Source organism: Balaenoptera borealis (assembly GCF_965194805.1).
Source record: "Balaenoptera borealis genome assembly, chromosome: 8".
NCBI lineage: Eukaryota > Metazoa > Chordata > Mammalia > Artiodactyla > Balaenopteridae > Balaenoptera > Balaenoptera borealis.
In genome coordinates, this window is record NC_138865.1 from 109,266,694 (window position 1) to 109,286,742 (window position 20,049).

A 20,049-nucleotide genomic window follows, 5' to 3' on the forward strand; every position below is an offset into this window, starting at 1 on the left:
ATCTGTAAAATGGGCATGATGCTAGCCATGAGTTTTGGGGAAGCATTGTCAGCAAGACAAAGCTGAGAAGGACCTATCATGTTGCCTGGCCCACATTGAGCTTCTATGTGCAGCAGTAGGTGTTATTTACTCAGGGGAAACTGAGGTCGGAGCAGGGAAGCGCCTTCTCTAGGGCTCAGTGGTGGAGAGGAAAGACCAAGTCTTGGGGTCCCAGCTTCCAACTCCACCCTGTATTCTCCTCCCCTTCCTCTTTTAACCCCCTGGGCCTATTCTGTTCCCCAGATCAGGGGAAGCTTTGTTTGGGGATTGTTTTTCCTAAGAAGTTTCCTCTCTGGTGCCACTGGATGACTCAGAGCCCTGAGTCACCAGGAGGCTGAGGGCCAGGGAGGAGTGGGGCGGGAGGAGGAGGGAAGGAGAGAAGGAACCAGGGAGGGGCCCCAATTCCAGCCCAGGCCCTCCCACTGCTTGATGGACTAGATCTGGCAAGTCCCCAGTGCTGCCTGGCCTCAGTTTCCCCAAGTGCTAGAGGAGATGTTGGGCTTTGATGAGTGTTTCCCAGTCCAGGTTGAGCCTCATAACCCCAGGTTCCCAGGCCCCACCCCGAGCTATAGACAGACGCTGGGTGTGGGGTTTTCAGGAGCTCCCCAGGTAATTCTGCTGCACACCTGGTCTGCAGAGGTGTTTGGGAACCATGCAGCTCATGGCTGCTTTCCCCTGGGCCTCAGAGGGGCTGCTCAGCCTCTGCTTGACTTTACGTGGGATCTTAGCTCCCCTACCAGGTTTCTAGGGAATGTGTATTGCTTTTGCACAGTCGTAAAGTCCGAAAATCGTTAAGTTGGACCATCGCAAGTCGGGGACCGTCTATACAGAGTACATCACACAGCAGAAGTGACATGGTGCATGGTGCGTGATCCAAGGTATAAGTGACATGGGACGCAGCACGTGGGCTGTGCACCAGGGTACACAGGCAGGACGAGGTATGAGGAACACAGGGTCTGGTATGGGATACAGAGAACACGGTGTATGTGACAATGGGCGTGGTTCAAAGTATATGACGCAAGGACATGGTCCCCAGGGTGTAGGGTTTGATGTACGGCAATGGGGCACAGAGGGTCCTTTTTTCATGTCAGTGCCTGGGGCCCCAGCATGTGGCAGCAGGAGCCAATTTTCTCCTCTCACAAAGGCCTGTCTGGTTTGTCTCCTCCTCCTCTCTGCCTCTTTGGATGCCAAAGAGTGGGAGTGTCCCAGAGGAGTGGGGCCCAGAGTACCCCCCTACCAGCTCAGACAGGGGTCAGGGCTTGGGGCCAAGTTCATGGCTCAGGAAGAGCCTGCCAGGCCCCCAAGTCCCCTCTGTCAGAGGCAGCTGTGAGCCCCTGTTGGCTGGGCCGGAGCCGGGTAATTTTCCTCTAAGCCGTCCTCCCTCCTGCTCCCCTGCCTGGCCGCCACTGCCGGCTGTGAGCGCGTCTTAGTTCCGGGGCTTAAGGGGGAGACAGAGCCCCTACTGCTGCTGGGGCAGAGGAGCCGATCCCTACCAGCTGCTGTCAGCGTCGGGGAGACGGAGGTGCAGGTGCAGGGAGGAGGCAATGGCTCCCGCGCTAGCGTTTCCCAAGCCCGCCTGGCACCTGACGCTCACTCCCTTACCTTGTCTCATCTGCGCAAGGCCTCCAATAGCCTGATGAGGAGACTGAAGCTCAGGGAGGCAAAGAGCTTGCCCGAGGTCATGCAGTCAGAGGCACCGCTGAGGCTAGACACCCGCTCTCCGGGAGGCAGGAGATTGAGGACGTATAGAGGCAAGAGGTGTCGCAGAGGGTGTCGGGGGCAAGGTGGAGGGGGGGTGTCAGTGGGTGATGAGGCTGCAAGAGCGTGTAGGTCCCAATCCCAGAGGGCCTTAAGAGCCAAGCTTAGGAGTCCTGACTTCTTCCAGTTTGTGCTGGGGTCCGTGGAAGGGTCTTGAGCAGGGAATGATGCGATCCCTGTGGATAATGGGAGAGTCGAAGGCACTGAGGAAGCTGGTGCAGTGGTTCCAGAGAAAAGATGGGAACCCTGAACCAGGACAGTGTCTGGGATGCGGGAGAGGGAAGTGAGTGTAAATGGGGAGTATGTGGGGTTGAGCGTCTCTGCTCTGGCCTCAGCCCTTGTGTATGGCCTGGTGGGATGATTCTGGAGTGTCCCAGGGGGTTCTGGAAGCCCTCAGAGGGCTTGATGATGCGGGTCATTGGGCAGGTGCCTGGATGGAGGTGAGGCTGGGAGCACACCTGGGGAAAGGAGACGGCACCCGTTCCGGAGCCCTATCATGTGCCAGGCACTGTGCTTTCTGGACTGGATCTCATTTATTTCTTCCAGCTGGTTACGATTATTCACTGAGCTGGGAAAGGAACAAAAGGGTTCCAGTACTATACCTCTGTTTATGTTTAAGAGGGGAAAGTACGTTTTAAAAAGCCTTATTAAAATTAAAGGGATTAGTAAGGATAAAAAATATCTTTGAATCTCTGGTAGTTCTATTGTAGTTAAAAATTTGAGATAAATTGCAGAGAATTTCTAATCATGCTATAGCATTTGGAGTTTTTCCATAACTGATTTTTACTAGTGTCAAGTTCCGGCAGGCCTGTGAGATAGTCTGGCTTTTCTATACCCAGGGACACAGGTTCAGAGAGGTTGAGTCACTTGCAGGGTCATCTAGGTAGTAAGAGACAGGGCTGGGATCGGGCAGTGACTCCAGAGCCCCTGTTCCTTGGGGTGGGAGCAGACCAGAGGAGAGGGGAGGGAATCATAAAGAGATTTGTGGATGGGGTGGGAGGCAAGGTGGGCTCTTGAAGTGCTGGCTTGAGGCCCCCTCCTGAGATGCCTTCCTATCCTTGGCATCAGCCATCCCTCCAGGTCTCTGGGCCTTGGCTGGGACCCTCCAGTCCTACCCTGCTTTGGATGCAAGGATGCAGAGATAGAAGTCAAGGGTGGGTATGGGGGCCAGTGGGCTGTTTGTCTCCAGGGCCTGGACACATGCTGGGGGGTTGTCTTCGGGTGTTGCGGTTATTGAGCACTTGCTGTGTGCTAATAAGCACAGTGCTGGGAGCTCCTTCAATCCTCCTCCCAGATGACCCCCAGGGTAGGACTCATCACCACATTTTATAGAGGAGAAATTGAAACACTGCAGAAGGGCCATTGGCCCAAGTCCCCCCCTGAGGTAGGGATTTGGGCTCTGTCCAAACTCAGCCTGGACATTATCTTGTCTTCCCTTGGATGGAAGGTTGTGCACCCCTCACCCTACTGGTCATTCTTGGTATCCCGAGCTCACCTAAGCTCTGCTCCTGCTCCTGGATTCTGGACTCTCTCCTCTGTCCTGAACCTGCCCACTTTGTGTTTCTTGGAAGTTCTGCCTGCAGGGTACAAACTGACACCCAGAAGATGGGCTCCCGCTGACAGGAGGTCTTGGCTGTCACTGGCTGTGCAAGGCTTGGGGACAGAAAAAGGCTTCATTCGGAGCCTGCAGCGAGAGGGATATGTCACCATCTTCTGAGGTCCTGTCATTATTGCTCCCATCATGGTGATTATTGGCCTAGGGAGCTGGGTCCTGCTGAAGGATGAACTTGATTCCCAGACAGACAGGGGGGGACCTTGACCAGATGTTCAAACACTGTTTGCCTTTTGCTGTTTCTTTCAGAATGCTAAAGTCCCAGGGCCTGAAGTGTCCTTGGAAATGGGCTGGTTTGCTCATCATCTGAGTCCCCTTGGCTGGGTCACCACTGGGCCACTCATTACCTCTCTGGAAGAGGGGGAAGGAAACCCGCATTTTTGAACATCTGTCTTATGCCAGGCATGGTCCTAGGATCTTCCACATTTATGGTCTCATTCAGTGCTCTCCACTCACCTTTGAGAAAAACATTTTAACCCTGATTTTATACATAAGGAACTTGAGTGTCGAGAGAGAGAGAGAGAGAGAGGGAGGGAGAGAGATGCTTCCTAGCACCCAGCAAACAACCACCACAGCTTCCTCTATATGTGCATACGCTAGGCCGAGCACCGTGCTAAGCCCCAAACGTATTTTCACCTTACAACATTCTCACAGCAACTCTGGGAAGAAGCTATTCTAATCCCCATTTTACAGATGAGGAAACTGAGTCTCAGAGAGCAGAAGCCACAGAGCTAGAAGTGGTAGGTCGGGATTTATACACAGATTTTCCTGGTGGGAGCTCTTTCCACAGTCCTGCACATTGTTTTCCTCTCTGTTGGAAAGCCTTTCCTGTGTGGAGCGGGGAGCTGCCTCCTGTGGCTTTTGCTGCTTCTGGTTCTGGTTTGGGCCCCGTAGGCCCTGCTGCCCCAGGAGGTGGGCAGGCGGAGACTGTGTTCCCATCTTCTACTGGTCCTGCACCACGGTGCCTGTCGTTGGGCCTCGTTGTCCTGCTGCTGATTTGTGTTTGTGCCTGGACTCCTCTATCAGTGGGCCGTGGGGTGCCAGAGGGGCTAGGATACAGCTGTTTGCAGCCCCAGCTGCTGGCCTGCCAAGCCTCCCAGGGCCACTGCCTCCCCCAGAGAAGGGGACACCGACTTCAAAGTGGACCCTGGCAGGAAGGGCACTGACTCACACCCATGGCCAGATCTGGCTGCTTCCAGGGCACAGGCTCAGGCAGTGGCGGGGCCAGTCCCTCTCTGAGTGTCCTGCCCTGGCTCTCAGCACTAGGTGGAGTTGCCTCCGAAGCTGGGAAAGAGCCAGTGGCTTTGGTCCCTGGGACAGTCAGCCTCTTGGAGTCCCACTGGCCATCTCCCCGACAGCTGTCCACACCCAGGATAGACTGGGCCAGGGCAGAGGTCCAGCTGGCCCTTACAGGGCGCCTTGTCATGTCACGGGCTCAGGCCTTACCTCTGGCCCAGGAATGGAGACCTGGGTTCTAGGTCTGCTCTGCCAGGTACTTGCTATGTGATTCGCAGAAGTTACACTCTTGTTCTTGGTGTCATAGTCTACAAAGAGAGGATGGACTAGTGAGCGTTGCTACAGATAAGTCCTACTCTGTGCAATGCACTCCAGCAGTCTCGCTCCTGAGCTCCCAGCTGGCCTGCAACTGGGCACTACTGTCCCTTTTTACAGATGAGTGACCCAACGCTCAGAGAGGGAAAGCAACTTGCTCCAGGTTGCATAGCCCAGACCTGAACTCAGGAATCGCCTGTGAAGTCTGTAACCTTTCTCCAGCACCACCACACTGCTCTCACGTGGCACATGCTGAACAGAGGCCTCTGTGCAAAGAAGCCAGTTCAAAAAATGGGCACGGGCTTCCCTGGTGGCACAGTGGTTAAGAATACGCCTGCCAATGCAGGGGACGCGGGTTCGAGCCCTGGTCCAGGAAGATCCCACATGCTGTGGAGCAAGTATGCCTGTTTGCCCAACTACCGAACCTGTGCTCTAGAGCCCGCGAGCCACAGCTATTGAGCCTGCGCGCCACAACTACTGAAGACTATGTGCCTAGAGCTCGTGCTCTGCAACAAGAGAAGCCACAGCAATGAGAAGCCCACGCACTGCAACAAAGAGTAGCCCCCGCTCGCCACAACTAGAGAAAGCCCGCACACAGCAATGAAGACCCAACGCAGCCAAAAATAAATAAAAATGAAATAAATAAATTACATTTATTAAAAAAAAAAAAAAAAATGGGCACTAACTTTGGGAAGCTTCTACTGTGTGTGGGGCCCTGGCCCTCCTCACTGCTCTGTGAGCTGAGTATTATTCTCCCCATTTTATAGATAAGGAAACTGAGGCCCTGATCACAGGAGCTGAGTCTCCCAGATTCTAAAACGTGTTCTTTCAAGTCCCCAGGGCTCCCCAGACCTCACAGACGCCCTGTCCACTTTCACTGGGTTTCGTAACTGCCTTCTCTGTTTACTGCCTGTTGTCCCATTTAGCAAAACCAGAGGGGCGGGTATTCCCAGGAGGACCCAGAGCCCAGCAGTGAGCCAGAAAGCAAACAAGCTCTGAGAGAGGGCTTTCCATGAGTGGCCGGCTGCCCGGGAATCAAGAACAACAGTGTTTGGGGTGAAGAAAAAAGAACAGGGTGGTGTCTTCCAGGGCCAGCCAAGGCCTTTTGTACATCGAGGCCGGGGGCGGAGGGTGAGGCTGCCTGCTCCCGTCGCTGGTAGCTGCCTTGGGAGGTCCAGGGAGACACAGAGGCCAGCCTAAGGTCACAGAGGAGCAGGGCCGGAGCTGGTGGTGGGGGTCCTGGATCCAACTATAGGGGAGAGATGTGGGCTGATGCTGAAAGCTACCTACTGTGTGTAGCACTAGGCGGGAGCCTGGAACACCCAAGATCAGAGGTCAAGGGGATCTCTGAGGTCCAGAGAAGGGCAGGGACTAGGGCGTACTCACATAGCGAGTGGTGGCAGAGCCGGGCTGCCTCCCAAGTACAGGAGACCGTGACTGACCTGCGTGCCCATGAGTGGCACAGAGTGTAGGTGCCACAGTCCATCTTCCACCCAGTGGCTGCAGCCTGGGGACCTTCCTAGGACAAGCCTCTGTCCTGGGTGCTCACAGGTGCGGGTGCAGGGCTGGAGGGCTGCGACCTCTTCAGCCCGCGAGGCGTGGTAGGGACGGCCGCCCCATGGAGTTCGGGCTGCCAGGCTTGGCTTGGGCTTGACTGAGTCAGCGCCTGCAACCCTTTACCTGTAAAGGGTACTGTTGCTCCCTTCCTGCCCAGGTGGGATGGTGCTGGGAGGCCCTGCTTGATCCCCAGATAGAGCTTGGGCACTGGAGCCAGCCAGACTTGTGTCTGAATCTCAGCAGTGCCTCTTTCTAGCTGAATGACCCCAAGCAAGTGACTGAAACTCCCTGAATCTCTGTTTCCTGGTCTATAAAATGGGAACTTTAGGGCTTCCCTGGTGGCGCAGTGGTTGAGAATCCGCCTGCCAATGCAGGGGACACGGGTTTGAGCCCTGGTCTGGGAAGATCCCACATGCTGCGGAGCAACTAGGCCCGTGAGCCACAACTACTGAGCCTGCGCGTCTGGAGCCTGTGGTCCGCAACAAGAGAGGCCGCGACAGTGAGAGGCCCGCGCACCGCAATGAAGAGTGGCCCCCGCTCGCCGCAACTAGAGAAAGCCCTCCCACAGAAACGAAGACCCAACACAGCCAAAAATAAATAAATAAATAAAAATTTAAAACCTTTAAAGAAAAAAAAAAAAAGGGAACTTTAATACCTATTTCCTCTGGTTGCTGTGAGGAGACTCAGTATCAGACACCCCCCCACCCCTTCCTCCCTCTCTTCTCCCAGAGATGTCTGGATCCAGAGGTGAGGTGGCATGCTGCCATCGGTGACCGCCGTGCCCCCTTTTGTAGGTCAGGGGCCCTGCACTGTCTCATTCAGAAGGACCTGTAGAGGCAACTTGGACCAGTGCTCCCATTTTACAGATGGAAACCCTGAGGCTTAGAGACGTGTCGGTTCCGGATATGGTTGTAGAGCCAGTATCTGGGAATGCTGGGCTAGGAATGAGGCTTAGAGTCAGAGCATCAGGGCCTACTCCATCTTTTGGGTATCTGGACCTTGAGGCCCAGATAGGGACAGTGATTTTCCCAAGGTCACCCAGGAAGTCTGTGGCAGAGGCAAGCCTAGCACTGGGTGGGGACTCTTCCTTTCTACCTAGAAGTTTTTCTTTTGCATTTAAGTCCCCCCACTGGCCCTGAACTCATACATCCTCTTCCAGGCAGGGAGCAGCATAAGACCATGTTGTCCACATCACAGTCTCCACACATCACTGCCCTGTAGTGAGAGTTTCTAGGCCATGGGCTCGCCGAGGGCAGGAGCCAGGGCCTGTTCACCAGGTCTCCAGCGCTGAGGACCCAGGCTCCAGAGCTATGCGACAGGCAAAGCTGCAGGGCCTTTGAGATCATTAACCAGGGGCCAGTGACCCTGGGCTAGTGGTCAGTGACCCCTGGCACTAAGGCCAAGCCACAGCAGCCCTCTGTTAATCACCAACTGAGCAGAAAGGACTGCTCAGCTGGGCCGGATGCCCCCTCAGGTTCATTCGGGGGACAGGGATGACGAGGAAATTTCTTCTTCCTGCTTGTTTGGATTTTCCAAATTGTCTAATGAGCAGGTATCATCGTCTATTTTAAAGGTATTATTTCTAGATCAGTCTTTTTTTTTTTTTTCTCGGCCATGCCACGCGGCATACAGGATCTTAGTTCCCCGACCAGGGATGGAATCCGTGCCCCCTGCAGTGGAAGCGCAGAGTCTTAACCACTGGACTGCCGAGGAAGTCCCCCTAGATCAGTCTTTTATAAAAAAAAAAAATACCAAAAAAAAACTTCATTGGATAAATACTTGTAAATAGTTTCAATCCCTATAGCACATTAAAAAAATTTTTCACACAAGTATATTGAGGTATAATTTAGATACTGTAACAATTCACCCATTGTAAGCAGATGGGACTATGATTTTTAGTACATTTTTCGGTTGTGTAATCATCACCATAATCCAGAGTTAGAATGTTTTCATCACCCTAAAATGTTCCCTTGTGCCAATTGCAGCGATGTGGGTGCTTAACCCCAACCTCTTCATCCCTTTCAAACAAACTGGCTTGACACTTTGGTGTTTACCCTCCTTGATTTTTTTAAGGATGTATACAAAAACAGGCGCCCTCATAAAACAGAGGAGAGGAGTCACATTATAGTTATTCTACAATTTGCTTTTTGCACTTGGAGATCTCTCCGTGCTTATTGAGCGCCTACCATGTGCCAGGCATGGTCCGCACTAGCTTATTCTTTTTTCACAGCTGCAGAGTGGTCCATTGTATGGCGGCTCCATAATTTGTTTAACCGGGACATTTGGGTCCTTTCCAGTTTTCTTCAAACAATGCTTCAGTGAACATCCTTGCACGTATATTTCCGCGTTCCTCTGTAAGTGATATTGAAGGAAATGGCACTGTTGTCGCATTACCTGTTTCGAATTTGTGGTCATAAATTGCTCTCTAGAAAGGGGAAACTGGTTATACTTCCATCAAGAGCATATGAGAACTGTGGGGTTTTTATAATCCTCGAAATGCCTAAGGAGAGGGAAGAGCTCTCTGAATTTAGGCCAGAGCTGATCCACTGCAGGCTCTGCAGGCCCAGGACTAGACATAGAGCTTCAAGAACTCGGGCATCTCTCTGTGGTTCCCCACAGACACTGGGATAAAATTCAGACTCTTCAGTGTGACACACAGGCCCCTGTGACCCCCGCCGCCCTCTCCAGCCTCATCTCTTCTTGCTACTGTGTTTCAGACAGGACCCCTCCTTAGTCACTGCATGTGGCCTGCATTTGCCCTTTGCCCATGCTGTTCCCTCCCCAGAATGCCTCTTCTTCTCAATCTCCCTCCTCCCTGTCCTTCAAGGCCCAGGTCACAAGTCCCTTTGTCCATGAAGCTTTCTTATAATCCCTGCAGTCTGATTTGTCTTCTCCATGTGTGTGTTCATTTAGCCCTTTATCTGACCCATAGTCCACCTTAAATGGGAGGAAGTTGTGTGTGATGGAAGGCAAACTTCAGCCTGATTAGATAGAAACTGGGCTCCAGGAGGAGCTGGGGCGGATGACTAGAGCTCGTGGGGAAGGAGGATGGGAACTCCCATTTACTAATTGTCAGACCAGGCCATTCTCACACAGAGAGACTGGTTTAATTCTCAGCAACCACTTTATACCCATTTACTAGATGAGGAGACTGAGGCAGAGAAGAAAGTAACTTACACACAGTGGAGGTGGGAATCAAACCCAGGTCTCCAGCTTCTCCATTCTCTTCCCTGTCATTGCATTCCCTGTTATTGGGAAAGGAGGAGATCTGGGATGCAAAGGGAACTTGGAAATAGAGAAGCTGGGTTCAGCAGAGTAGTGAGAGGGAGAAAAGAGGGGCTGGCGAAGGTGGGAAGCAGGCCTGGGTGAATCCGAACAGCACTTCTAACCCAGTGACTGACTGTAAGCCTCCAGTGGGAGAGTGAGAGATGGGAAGGGAGCCTGGGAGAAGGGCAAGAGGCTTGAATCCTTGACTTCCCCAGGGAGAGCCAATAGGACCTAAAACTGAAAAAAACAAGAACAAAACCAAAACAAACACCCCCCCCTCAAAAAAGAAAAAACCCCAAACAACAAGGGCTTGTTATTTAAGACATGAAGGCAAACACTGAAATCAGCTGAAGGAGGAAGATAGAAGTGGTTGGTTGCCCCAAGGTAGAAGTAAGTGGGGTTGAGAGGCCAAAATTTGCATAAATAACGTGACTTTAAGTTTTTATCAAAACAACCTTTTACAAAATAAAAACTTTTTTACAAGGAAGGAAAGAAGGGCAGTCTTGAGTAAAACAGAACCTGCAATCCGAGAAGTTGAGAGATCTGCCTGCCCCTCTCTGTCTGGCTTGTTCAAGGGTCCAGTGAAGGTCAGCCCCCTGGACTGTGTCCTCAGCTGGTGACAGCCACATGCTGCCTAAGTGGGTGGTCCACTCAGAGCACCTGGGGTGAAATCTTGGCTTTCGTTTCCTAGTTGTGTGCAAATTGCTTGACTTTTCTGCACTCAAGTTTTCCCCTCGTTAAAATGGGGCTGTCGATAGTACCCAGTCTGTAAAGGATGTTAGGATGTGTCAGTTTTCATATGAAGTGGAAAACCTTCAATAAATGTTAGTTCATGATATTTTTTGCTGGAGACGTTAGGGGTGGAGAGGGGAGGGGTCTTTGCATGGATCATACAGGAGGCTAAGATGGGTGAGCTCCCTGCCATTCTTACGTGTGCCCATTTAGTGTGCACTGAGTTAGCACCTGCTGTATGCCAGGTCCTGCGCTTGGTCTCCACCCCTGAGCTGGGGTGAAGGGGTGGCCACGCCCAGTTGGATCTGTCCCTGTGGGAACCCCGAGGTCTCTAAAATCCAGGCCAGATCCCCGCCCTTCCCAGGCCCGCGGGGGCCCAGCCCTGCCCAACGCCCTGGGGCCCAGCCCTGCCCCACGCCCTCCCTATGGGGCGGTCCCCAGCTTGGGCGGGATGCGCGGGCGGCTACTTAAGGTCTGCGACTGGGGAGGCCCAGGCTGCCGCCCAGGTCTTCTGCCGCTGTCGCTGCCATGGCTCCGCACCGCTCCGCGCTGCTGGGCGCGCTGGTCCTGGCGCTGTGCGCGCTGTCGCCGCCGGCCCGCGCCGCCACCGCGTCGCGGGGGGCGCCCCAAGTACGGGCGCCCCAGGGGCGGGTGACCCAGGCGCGGGTGAGTGCCCGGGGGGCCACGGGGGGCTCCCGGAGTAACTCTCTATTGTAAGTTCTTGCAGATACAGCGCTAGGAAAAGGGGAGTAATTCAGGTCTAGAATGGAAAAACTGTTTTGTTGCTTTGTAAGTATCTCTTGCTGCTTCCGGGGCTCCGGTGGAGGGGGGTGGGAGCCTCAGGGCCCTGGCTGTTTCCCTTCCTAGAGGCTAACCTCACCTTGGCCGGATTTCTTTTTCCCTCGGTGCTACCTTCTGATTTCTTACCCATCTCTGCCCCCTGATTTCTCCTCTTCCTTGCCTGATTTCTCCTTCCCTCTGCCTCATTTCTCTCCTTCCCTCTTCTGATTTCTTCTCCCATTTCAGATTTTTCTTTCTCATCTAATTTCTCTCTGCCTCTTCAATATTTTCCCCCTCTTTCTTGTATGATCTCACCTCCGCCTGCTTACCATCCTTCCTGTTATTTATTCTCCCCTCTCTGGTACCTCCTCTGCCCTGTCTGGTTTCTCCTCGCTCCTGCTGTTCTTTTGTGTTCTCCATCCCTCTGCCTGAGTTCTCCCATCTGTTTTTTTTGACTTCTTCCACCAGATCCGGCCCGAGGTGACCTGCGCCTGCTGATTTCCACCCTCTGACTCCAAGCTAACCATCCCGCTCTGCTCCATCTCTAGCCCCAGTGCATGTCTGACGGCCTTCCCCCATCCTTGACCACCTCATCTCCAACAGGCTCCTGCAGACCCCGGCTGCGTCCTCTCGCCTTTTCCAAGAAATGGAATTTGCGGGGTGGGGTTTTGGGGGCAGGAGGGAGGAGGCAGACAGCGCAGGAGGCCACTTGGGCTCAGTCATCTAGGCCCTTCTTGGAGGTGTGGACATGGACATGGATGGGGCATGGGAAATCTTCCCACTTCCAAAGAGCAAAAGCAGACAGCCTGTGTGACCTTAGGCTAGTCCCCTTCCCTTCTTGGGGCCTCAATTTTCCTGCCTGCAGGGTGGAGTTGGATAATGAACTCTCTGAGGACCCTTCTAGTTCTAAGGACCACTGAGGATGCTGGAAGGGAACAAGCTGAGCCCCTGGCGACCCCCAGATTTACCATTGCCATCTGAGGGGTCTCCCCACGGTCCCAAAACTCGTGCTCTTAGAGCATGGGCCAATTCCTGCTCTGTCATTTCCTAGCTGGGGGTCCCCGTCTTCACCTCTCTGCGCCTCGGCTGTTGCATCTAATTGGCACTAAGAAAGGAAGAGAGAAGGGAGGGAGAGCCTTCTGTCCCCCCATCACCAGGGAGCTGAGGAGGGGAGACAGATGCCACGGACAGGGTTTGGAGCCTAAACTCTGCCCTGTTTGCTCACTCATCGAGCAGGGGTCATAAAACGGGGTGGGGAGAGTCAGCGGCTCAAGTGAGATGCTCTTGGTGCTGGAAACCACCCTCCCTCGTGCCCCGGGGTGGGGTCTCTCCCCGCCAAGGCCCCTGCCCTCGCTCAGGCTCCTCCCCATCTCTTGCAGCCCAGCAGCATGGTGGTGGAACACCCTGAGTTCCTCAAGGCGGGGAAGGAGCCCGGCCTGCAGATCTGGCGTGTGGAGAAGTTCGACCTGGTTCCCGTGCCCCCCAACCTTTACGGAGACTTCTTCACAGGCGATGCCTATGTCATCCTGAAGACGGTGCAGCTGAGGAATGGGAACCTGCAGTACGACCTCCACTACTGGCTGGGTGAGGCTGGCCCCACCCGAGCCCCCATCCCAGCCCCTCTGCTGTAAAGCACAGACCTTTGAGGCGTGGTCGCCAGGAAGTGCCCACGGGAATTAAGTGACTATTGACCATCAAGTGTGTGCCAGACCCTTGGTTACATGTTCCCAAGACTCTAGAGCCAGCCTGCCCAAGTTCAGACCCCGGCTCTGCCCTTTGGCAAGATATTCAGTGTCTCTGTAAAGTGGACCTGATGATTGCGCTAGACTACCTCATAGGACTGTTGTGAGGGTTAAACAAGCCACTATGGCACACAGACTGGGGGTGACTTGGGGACCCTGGACCCCCTGCACAGCTCCAGCCACATTCCAGTTTGCCCTTCAGAGTCGGAGCCTGGAGCCCTGCCACGGCTCTGCTGTGTGACTCTGTGAGTCCTGCCCCCTCACTGGGCCTTGGTTTTCTGATGCTCCCTGGCCTGACTTCATGCTCAGGAGGGTTGAGAGTGAGTGCAGGGGGAATGCGTCAGAGCTGGGAGGACTCTTAGAGACCTTGGGGTCAGCCTCCCACCTCCCCCATTATACATACAGATAGATTAACCGAAGCTCGTAGGAGGCAGGGGCTTGCCCAGCTTCTGCAGCCAGGCCAGGGCACTGCTGGGGGCTCCAGACTCCTCCTCCATGGGAGGCTGGGGCCACTTTACAGAAGCCCGGCTCTTGCTGCTCTGATGTCCCCCAGGCAATGAATGCAGCCAGGATGAGAGCGGGGCGGCCGCCATCTTCACAGTGCAGCTGGATGACTACCTGAACGGTCGGGCTGTGCAGCACCGTGAGGTCCAGGGCTTCGAGTCCGCCACCTTCCTTGGTTACTTCAAGTCCGGCCTCAAGTACAAGGTGGGTGCCGGGCAGCAGGGACAGATGCACCAATGGCAGGACTCACTCAGGTCCATCCACCTGTCAGTCTTGTTTGGTGATGTGGGCAGACCGGTCAGAGCTCAGCCTTTGGAGTTGGTTAGCTCTGGGCCCTTCCTAGCTGTGTGACCTTGGACAAATCACACTCTCTCTCTGAGCTTCTGGTTTCTTATTACATTGAGAGAAGAAAATTCTCCATCACTTCACAGGGTGGTCTTCCTAGCCCCAGCAGTAAGGGGTGGGCCATGGGTGGGAACCTTGCTTTCCCGGGGCTTGAGCCTGTACCCTTTAGTTCTTAGTCCCTGCCAACAGGGCCTAGGTTAGGTATTTGAAACACATTTGATCACATTTCTCTTTCTGCTTGTTAGAATCCCCCTTGAACTTGAACTCTGAAGAGTCTGAGCCCCAGCCCCAAGCCAGGTAGGGCTGAGCAAAACCAAGCTGGAAGCCCCAGGAGGCTGTGCCGTATATGCTGTATGACTTCTGGGAAACCATTTGGCCTCCCTGAGCCTCCCTTTCCTCTTCTGTTACATGAGAACCAGTTGTACCTGCCCTTCGGGCCTGGGGAGAGGATTTGGTGAAGGCAGAGCTGGGAAATGCCTTGCACAGGGCTTGGCACCTTGGAAGGGCTCCTGGAAAGCTGTCGTTTTACAAAGCTGGGGTTCTCTTTGGTCAGGATAAGGAGGGGATCATAAGCTTTGATGGTCTTAATGTCAGAGTTCAAATCGCTTATTTTAAGAGAGGGAAGGGCAACTGAGGCATAGAGAGGTTAAGCAACTGGTCCAGGGTCACACAGCAAGTCAGTCCCAGAGCCAGGACCAGAACCCAGATCTCCTGACTCCCAGCTTTTTCCCACTACACCAACCTGCTTCTCATGAGCAGGGTTCTAGGATAGGTATTAAGCCCCACCTATGCTGCCGATGTGCTGTGTGACCTTAGAGAAGTCATCGTCCATCTCTGGGCCTCCGGGTTGTCTGTGTTAGCAGGGTGGCCACACTGTCTGCTCAGCTGACACATCAGGGATTAGGTGATGGAAAAGCTCTCATGAGACTGAGATAGCAGAGGGCAGGGTGTGCTGTGGGAACAGGGCCTCAGCCCTGCGCTGGGTGGAGCAGGGTTGGATTCCCTGGAGCCTCCCAGCACCCCTGTCAGCCACACCCACGCCCACAGTGCCTCCTGCGGAGCTGTCCAGCTCTCCCTTCTTTCTACAGCCTCTTCTGGGGCCTTGGTACCGACGGAGGGAGGGGTGAGAAGCTTGGGACCCAGTCCCTGGACTTGGAGAAGGACCAGGGCTTTTTGCAGCTCCTGGATCAGAAAGCGGAAAAGACACTGGATCAGGAGTCAGAGAGATTGGTTCAGGTCCCAAGGCCACCCCTCTCCCTGCTTGTGCCTCCAGGTGGGCGCTCTCACATATTTGTCATTCATTCAGCAAATAGTTATCAAGCCCCTTGAGCAACAGCGCCTGCTTATTGTTGTTGCTGTCTGGACAGCAGCGACTTAACTTGTGGACAAGTTAAGCAGCTTACAGAGCTGGTAAGTGACAGAGCTGGGATTTAAACCCAGGTGTGAAGGGCCTCGCACAGAACGAGTTCAGAGTGGACATTTGAAGACTCCCTGGTCTCTGATCTTAGCTCAGATGGAGCCTAGGAATCTGCGTGTTTAGCAAGCCTCCTCCACCCTCCGGTGATTTTTCCAAGATGTTCTTGGACCATACTCTGAGGAATGCTGCAGGGGATGGGTTCCCAGCCCAAGCCTGGATTCGGAACTTCAGTCCTGAGAGGCCCTGGCTTTCGGTGGAAATGTGAGGTCCACGGCCAGTCCTGCTTTCCATCTTCTGCAAGTCCTCCCGCTGCCCCTGCACTTGGCAGGCCCAGTTCAAGGTTCTCGGCCTGGCGCCCTCATCAATTATAGATCTCCGAGGAGCAGAGCTTGTTACGCAAGACTTGCTTCTGTGAAAGCCTGCTCCTCGGAGCCAGTTCCGTCCTCGGGGTGTGAGAAGGGGCAGGGAGGGGACGAGAGCCGCTAGAAAGGGCTATCACGGGGCCTGTGCTTTCCTGTTCCGTGACCTCCACATCCTTAAAGTCATTGCATTTGATCCCTCCTCCTCCTCCTCCTCTTTTTCTTCCTCCTCCTCCTCCTGACTCTCTGACAGAACCCTAAAGACCCCATGGGGCTGCGTTATTTGAAAACCTTTGTTCAAGCAGAGTCCGGGGTGGCCTGAGTCCTAGAAGCTCCCGGAACGCAATGGGAACTCACAGAATCACTTGAACCCTTCCTGTCCTCCCTCCTGTTTCTTAGATGAGGAACCCTGAGTTTAGAGGGTGGAGGGGACCAGCCCCAATCAGTAGGTTTTTCTTTGTTTTATAACATATTTTAAAATGTAGATCTTTATAGCTTTTATCCTTCTTCAGACTACAAGTGTGATACAAGCTTATTGTAAAATGTCAAACGTAGAAATATGGCTTCTAGGAAGTAAAAGTCCCCCATGATTCTACTCTTGGAGATATACACCAAATGGTACATAATTTTTCTCTCTCTATATATGAACATATATGTTATTTATTTTTTTAGCCGCACTGCGCGGCATGCGGGATCTTCCCCAGGACCAGGGATGGAACCCGTGCCCCCTGCAGTGGAAGCGCAGAGTCTTAACCACCGGACTGCCAGGGAAGTCCCTATATGAACGTATAGATGTGTATATTATATATAGATATAGAATCTATACATATATATGATATATGTGTATATATATCATCCCTTTAATTTAGAAAGTGGCTTTTAAAACAATATCCTATTAAATTTTGTTCAAATAATTTGATGCCAATCTCTGCCCACCTAATGATTAAATCATAGAAAGCAACAATCAATCCTAAAGATTAAAGTAAAAATAGTGAAAAATAGAAAAACTTTCCAAAAAGTCCTGCCCCTTATACTTGGAGATCCACTAATGTCTCCTAAGAGCTTACTTTTATTTTTTTGTTAACTAATCTTTCTAAGTCTAATTTCCTAGATCAGTAAGATTAGAGGAGTTAATTAATCAGGAAATGCCTGTCCATGCTCATTAGAAATCAAGTGTTCTTTTAATTTATAAGTTCATATACAGAATTTATTGGAATTTATTGGAATAAATTTATTGGAACCAAGATTTATGCCATTGAACAACACTTTTCCTTTTTTAAAAGAAAGTTTCTATTTTTTTGATAAAAAATAAAAGGTACACTTGTACAAGTAAAATATTTTAGAGATGTATTTCTAAAAGTTAAGGGTCTTTCTCTTCCCTCATTTCCCCATTTCTTCCTCTCTGAGGAATCCATGAAAATGGTCCATGTGTCCGTTCAGCACCTTTTGGAAAAGCTTTTCAGATCCACGGTCTCTTTACCTCCAGCTGAATGGGGTCCCGGGGTCAGTGGTGCCCACAGACACTCAGGAGTTCCTTGGGCAAGGCTGGTCCCTAGATGGGCGAACTTGGGGGTAAAACTTCCACCAGTTATCTGGGACCCTGGGCACAGGGCTGAACCTCTTTTCACCTCAGTTTCCATGCCTGTGAAATGGGGTAATGAGAGTTGCTACCTCAGGGGCTTGTGGGGACCACATTGCATGGCTGTAAAGCAGGTGCCTCAGCCTCTGTCACAGGCCTAGTAAGTGGCAGCCTCTGCGGTCATTACCAGGTGAGCACGGGGCATTGCATCTTCTTCCCCAGCAGGAGGGTCCCTGAAGCCAGGTGGAAAGAAAGGCTCTGAGAATACCTTGGCCGCCCTGCTGGGCCCAAGGGGATGCTCTTGAAAGGCCTCATGCTGGTACTAAGAAAGGACACCAGGGGGCGCTCCACTCACAACAGGGAAAACATTTCAACTTGAAGAACCTTGCTCTGAACAGTGGTTTGTTCCTGCCTCCCATCCTGGGTGACCCTAGTGACCTTTGCTCTAAGAAAACCTGATGTTGGGGGAAAATGTGGCCCTTACAAATTTAGTTACACCTGGGTTTGCATCCTAGCTCTACCATTTACTAGCTTCGAGATCTTAGGCAAGTCTCTTCACTTCTGGCATCTGCATTTCTCATCTGTAAGATGGGGATGATGACACCTCCCTCATAGATGACACATACAAAATGCCCAGCAGAGTGGGCATTATCATTTCACAGCCACTTCCATGTTGCTTACTGTGTGTAGACGTAATAGGAACCCAATTATACTCACTCCCTTTGTCCCTTGCCCTCGTGGACTCTGTGCGGCAAGTCAGACTTGGCTTCGCTCTGCAAACTGAGGTGTCAGCAAGGGACCTGGAGCGGGTGGCCACATTTCTGGCCTTAGGGGCCCTTGACCTGTGGAGCAGGGAGGTGAGTGCCAGATTGGAAACAGGAGGCAAGGTTTTACTCCTTAGCTTTGCCGCGTGCTTGTTGAGTGCCCTTGAGTAAGTCACTTCACTTCTCTGGGCTTCAGTTTCCTCATGCGTAAAATGGGAAGCTCATAAGGACCTTCGCAGCTCTGACTTGACACCCCTGGGGCTTGGGGTCGGCGAGCACCTGGGGCTGGGAACTGTTTATGAGGACGCCCAACCCACTTTATTTGGCTTTCTGCTGAGCCAAGGGCAGTTTTGACCACTGCCAGGAATCCTTCCTGAAGCTCCCTGGGAACTTGGTGATGACTGCAAAAGGTGGCACAGCAGGGGCTTTTGTCACCATTTCAAAAGGGAGAGGCCTGAGGCTCAGAGAGGGAAAGAGACTTGCCCAAAGTCACCCAGCACTGTAGTGGCAGGGCAGGGACTTGAACCTGAGGTCGGTGCTCTGTCGTTTACCCACAGCTGCCTCTGAAGGCACAGCTGGGTGGGACTTGCTGCAGCAGCATCAGAGGAGGGAGGGGGATGGTCTCGGCTGGAGACCGAGAGAGCCTTGAAGGATGGGAAAGCTTTGGGTGAGTGCTTCTCAAAGTGGGTTTTGCAGAACACTCGAGCTGCAGGCAGGATGAGGAGGAGAAAAGCAGTTCTTGATTCAATAAGGCAGGGAAATGTTCTCTAAAACAAAAGGCAAGCAGGTTTATTTACCATAGGACTTCCCAGAGCCTTTATTGTGTGGATGTACATTATGTAACAGTCAGGGAGCAAGTAAGGAGCATTCCTTGTGCTTATTTGATCATGGAATCCTTTCCTTGCAGACTATCTTGGGGGATTAGAGTTCCTTAGAACATCCCTTGGGAAATGCAGGTTTTGAGAAAGGAATGTTTGAAGCTTTTTGATCCAGGAAAGTGGGCCCAGGGGTCTTTGTTAGTGGAGTATGAGATTCAAAGGGGTGGCAGCAATGTGCAGTGGGTAGGGAATCTGCTAGAAGTCCAGTGGTGCATAGGCCAGAATTTCCTTCAACTCATCCCTATCCCTTCCCCAGATGCTCTCCCGTGGACTAACGCTGTCTCCTTGACCCAACAGAAAGGAGGCGTGGCATCGGGATTCAAGCACGTGGTACCCAATGAGGTGATGGTGCAGAGACTCTTCCAGGTCAAAGGGCGGCGTGCAGTCCGCGCCACCGAGGTGCCTGTGTCCTGGGAGAGCTTCAACAATGGCGACTGCTTCATCCTGGACCTGGGCAATGTAAGTCCTGCCCTCCCCTTTCCCAGGGGCCACTGAGGTGCTCCAGGCCTGACTCTGGGGAGGTGGACACATCCACGTGAACAAGTAGGGCAAGCCACAGAGACAGTAGCCCCCATGCACACACATGCTCTGTGTAGCAGTCAGACATACCTGCAGAGATTTGGGTACAGACGTGCCTGGCGTGTAGACTCAGACTCATTATATGCCTGCACACAGACCTCACGCACAGCGTACTCTGGCTTCGGTTGATGTACAGACTCACTGGCATGTTCATGTGCACATCTTGTGTACCTTTTTACACATAGTCACTCACTTGCAAATACATGGTGGGCATGTGCAGAAACTATAGGCTCTTGGAATATAGCCAATATTTTATAACAACTACAAATGGTGTATAGTCTTTCAAAATTGTGAATCACTATGTTGTACACCTGAAACTTATATAGTATTGTAAGTCAACCATACCTCAATTAAAAAAAAAAACTATAAGATTTTGCCCAGCAGGTGTGGACATGGCACCACGATGAATGCCTACACATGGAGACTTGGGCATGTTGTTCAGGGACCCACAATGTGCATGTCATACGTGTAGTTGCACATGCCCACTTGTATGTGGCAACGTGTGTGGGATGCACTTACCCAGGCCCACCTTACTGATGTGTGATGCTTTGTACACATTCTTCCCAAATCCACATATACTCATACC

General features: G+C 52.6%; 1 protein-coding gene across 5 annotated transcripts in view; it reads left to right on the forward strand.

Annotated features, from left to right (window-relative positions):
- The window catches only part of GSN (gelsolin), a 55,716-nt gene that overhangs the window by 17,378 nt on the left and 18,289 nt on the right, over positions 1-20,049 (forward strand). For 2 of the 5 annotated variants that reach the window (XM_082402233.1, XM_082402234.1), the window contains 3 exons: positions 12,676-12,880; positions 13,592-13,746; positions 19,182-19,343. In XM_082402233.1, the coding sequence (XP_082258359.1) occupies positions 12,685-12,880; positions 13,592-13,746; positions 19,182-19,343 (513 nt within the window). In that variant the 5' untranslated portion in view covers positions 12,676-12,684. Of the gene's footprint in view, positions 1-8,747; positions 8,872-11,025; positions 11,183-11,234; positions 11,306-12,675; positions 12,881-13,591; positions 13,747-19,181; positions 19,344-20,049 lie in introns of those variants that run through there. The other 3 variants (XM_082402236.1, XM_082402235.1, XM_082402237.1) reach the window with 3 other exon arrangements.